The 4,018-nt window shown below is 33.7% G+C and overlaps 1 protein-coding gene across 1 annotated transcript; it reads left to right on the top strand.

Moving 5' to 3' along the window:
• The first annotated feature begins 289 nt into the window (after window positions 1-289).
• Window positions 290-3,918, top strand: LOC114151790 (kunitz-type serine protease inhibitor bitisilin-3). Its single transcript, XM_028029198.1, has 6 exons — window positions 290-407; window positions 1,390-1,581; window positions 2,035-2,211; window positions 2,302-2,346; window positions 2,485-2,563; window positions 3,104-3,918. Exons 1-6 carry the CDS (start codon window positions 341-343, stop codon window positions 3,180-3,182), a joined length of 639 nt encoding a protein of 212 aa, XP_027884999.1. The 5' UTR covers window positions 290-340; the 3' UTR covers window positions 3,183-3,918.
• Window positions 3,919-4,018: the final 100 nt, after the last annotated feature.

Here is a 4,018-nt window from a genome sequence, read left to right on the forward strand (position 1 = left end):
TAAAATTCAGGATGGGTAGATTTTTTTCTTCCATGTTCATCCTGAGAAATGCATAAACATCATATTTGGACTGACATAACAAGGCCACAGTTCACATTTATTGCAATATGGATCTTAGCATGTCTGTCTACGCTCAAATATCACAATCTACAAACTTTTTTTATGACAGTACAACTGTTACAGAGAGGAACTCTCTAGTGTTCCCATTAACTTCAGTTTCGATTGACAGAGTTATCATTAGGGAAATACATGTCCAAAGGTCAATAATGAGCACCCACTCCCATTGTAGTTTATATCCCTCAGTCACTCCAGGAAAGACAGCACAAAGACAAGCAGCAAAATGAAGAAACTTCTGTTTTTAGGAATTGTTTTGTCAGCACTTCACACCAGCAACTCACAAAAACAAGGTATGGCTGTATTTTTTCTTTTTAATTTTTTTCTTAAAATGAAAGTTAATTTAAGATGATTAGGAAAACATGTCGTAGAGTTGAAGCTGGCTTTCTACAATCTAGACCAGCACATGGGCGTATGTGCTTTTGCAAGAGTATGGAACTGGTTTCTGAATTCAGTCTGATTTATGTTGTTCGCTTGAGTTGAATGAGTTAATTTCAACGACACTGTAATCTCTGAGGCACGATTTCACCTTGTGACTTGGGTGTTATTTTTCCTGACACATGGTACGACTGAAACTGTAGACATGGACTGACAGGACAAAACAAGTCAGTTCAGCAAAAATCTGTTGATTTTACAGGTAAAAACTAAACATTACCCTTTAAACAGCTATTACTACATTATCATTGTACCTCTGTGTCATGTTCATGTTATGACTTGAAGCTCAAATTATAGTATTTTATGATTGTTTATTTTGCTAAAAATGTTATATATATATATATTCTCCTGCCTGTGTTAAGCTGACCAGACGTTTCCTACCGCTGTAATTCAAAACCTTTCCACACTAATCACCTTACTTCTGCACCTGAATCGAAGCTGAGCTGAAACTAACCTGTATCTTCATTGAAAGATACAGGTTAGAATTAGAACCCAATTTGTCTCCATTTTCCAGAATTTAAGCATTGATTTTCATTTTTGTTAAAGTAAGAGTGCCAATTACATAGATACACTGCCCAAATTAAACTTACTTTTGTAAAAAGAACTGCTTGAAACACACTTCTTTTCTGTGAAGCCCATAAAGAGCAACATGGCTGAAAAATAATTGACACTTTTTATTGCTGTTGTAAAACAGGGAGTGGGACTCTGATGATCATGCTAGTTAAACATTAGTTACAGATTTACAAAAAGGTCCTGTTTAAGCATGTATTATTCTGGGGAAAAAAAGGACTGTTTTGAAAATAAAATTATCCTTAAACTTATCTTTTTGCCATTCAACAGAATTCTGCAATCTGCCCAGTGATCCAGGTGAAGGCACAACTTTCACGTTTTTTGTGTATTACAAACATGAAGAAGACAAGTGCTTGCCTTTCTTCTACCAAGGTCAGGGAGGAAACGCCAACCGTTTCAAAAGTGAAAGAGAGTGCATGAGAAACTGTTCAATCAATTCAGAGAAGCTGTACCCAATGGATGGTGAGAAGATTTTTTTTTTGATAAGCAAAATAAAAATTACTTGATTAAAAAGTTCCTTTTATTTTCACCACTTGTCAGCTGTAAATATGAATCATGGCAAATATAACTGCTGACTATCCTTCATGCCGTTGGTGGACTTTGGAGTAAGAACTTACTGATAACAGTTTAATGGCCTAAAGAACCATGACAAAAAAACTAAGCCTTTTCAAATGGGAAAGACAAAAGAAATGCCGTTCAACAATATACCACACAGGATAACATATTTTTTTTCTGTTAACAGAAAAGATTTGGGGAGATTTTTAAATGTAATGCCAGGAGGCCACTGTTCTATACAATTTGTAGCATTTATGCGCCACCAAGTGGTGAAAATCTAAGACAGAAAGACACACATTGGACAGACAGACAGACAGATTGACTGATTATCTTGAAATTAACTGTATCTTCTGTTAACAGAAACTGCAGCTTGTCACTTTAAATATGCGGCTGGAGGGTGTAATAGTTACCTCGTCAGATACTACTACGACTCCATTCATGACAAATGCAAAAAGTTCCTTTGGAGTGGATGCTTTGGAAATGGAAACAGATTCTTTGACTTCCAGAGCTGCAATAGGACTTGTGTTGGCATTCATGGTGAGCTAATAACTATCTCAAGTTATTTATTTGTGGGTTTTTTTCTTTAATTTTTAATAACATGCTAATGTTGATCCTTCTGGTTCTTAGATGAAGGGGATGAGCCTGAGGAGGATGAACCGGACACTCCTATTAGTAAGTGGAGACGGGGACAAATGTTTTCAGTGACTGAATAAATGCTTGTTTGCCTTTATTGAAATTCTTATTGATTGCCAAGTTATTTTCAATAATTCACATTTTACACACCAGTTTAACAGCTGCCTTTTCCAACAGCCATCATCTTTGCGGTTCTGCTTTCCATTGTCATTTTTGCTGTCTTGTTAACTGTGATTCTCCTTGTGGTGAAGTCAAAGTAAGTCTGCTTTTTGTTCTCCTCTTTCATATTCTGGTACTTTTTCTGATGGACTGACAAAAAGTATGGCATACTTGAGAATTGAAAGTAAAATAATACCTATTTTCAATTTTTTTTTTTTCAAAATCAAATCTGAAAAGTGAGGTGTGGTTTTCTATCAGCCATAGAAGACGGATGGCCTAAATCTGAGAATCTGCAGCAATAATTAAAAATTCTTGTGCATGGACACTGTCTAATTTTGACTGAGCTTGAGCTATTTCGCATAGAGGACTGGGTAAAAATATTCATCTCTGCAGAAAGGATTGATTCAGAACGCTTATTCAAAAGGGGCTAGATATGCTTACCATGCTTTTTTCACATTTACATATATAAATATAATAAATAAAACATCATATGTCATTTTCCTTCCTTTTCACAATGATGTGCTTCTGTTACTAATTTAGAAAATTCTTACAAAATATATTAATGTTTGTGGTATAAAAAAAGTTGAAAAAGTCAAATTTTTTTGCATGTATTTCATCATTTATTGCACTTCTGTAGGAAAAAACACCAAAAGAAGAAAGTCAAGGAGGCAAAGACCGACACACCTCTTCAAGGGAGTGGGATAGAAATGACATAGGAATGCTCCTCTTCTCTAAAAATAAACCACCTTTTTTTCACCTGGTTGCCATTAAGAACTAAGTTTTGTGTCCTAAAGTCAAATGCATAATTTTTCTGTCTCTGAGAACTACACTCTACATTCCATTAAAAAGAAGCAGAGTTTTTTTTTAAAAATTAGAACTGTTTAATTTAGGTTACATGCTAAGAGATTATTTTTTTTTTTTTACTTTTCATAGATTTAACGAATGTTTTCAACTTTTGAATCTAAAGATTTAAAATGTAATCAAATTAAAAATATTTGTAAGTTTAAAATCACAAGTACATAATAAGAAATCAGCTACATATTCAAAAAATCATGTTCTTTGAAAACTTCACTTTTTAAGGTAAAATAAAGCCCTTTTACAGTTAACAACTGTGAAACATAGAAATAAAAGCAACCCTATAGATAAGGACAACATTCTCTAAAATACTACATTTTACTCATATGTTGGCAGGTGTTTGGATATAAAAATGTATTGTGATTTTGCAGAATGTGCTGTATGTTCCACCAAAATGTCTGGATGAGAACCCAGTTTAGCTCTCCATTTTGAAGTCTATACCTTGACAAATGTCATTATTATTTTGTTCAAAACAATATTCCCTTTTATTTACCAAAATCCATTCTGGATATTTTTGGGTGCTATATATGCTTTTTACATTGTAGTGGGGTTTAATAAGGTAAAGTTTTAATCTTCAATAAATGTAATTTTTATGTTTGTGTTTTTATCAGTTTCTTCAGCATTATTGTTGAAAATCTTCTTTTGTGACTATTAAAATACAAAGCAACAAAGTTCTGCAACACACTTACTAGCCATG

The sequence above is a fragment of the Xiphophorus couchianus genome, chromosome 2, assembly GCF_001444195.1.
Source record: "Xiphophorus couchianus chromosome 2, X_couchianus-1.0, whole genome shotgun sequence".
In the NCBI taxonomy this organism is placed as follows: domain Eukaryota; kingdom Metazoa; phylum Chordata; class Actinopteri; order Cyprinodontiformes; family Poeciliidae; genus Xiphophorus; species Xiphophorus couchianus.

Coding starts and splice junctions, on each gene's coding strand:
- LOC114151790 (XM_028029198.1), top strand. CDS start 341: ATGAAGAAACTTCTGTTTTTAGGAATTGTTTTGTCAGCACTTCACACC. Junction 1,582..2,034: donor GAAGCTGTACCCAATGGATG/GTGAGAAGATTT, acceptor TTCTGTTAACAG/AAACTGCAGCTTGTCACTTT. Junction 2,564..3,103: donor CTCCTTGTGGTGAAGTCAAA/GTAAGTCTGCTT, acceptor GCACTTCTGTAG/GAAAAAACACCAAAAGAAGA.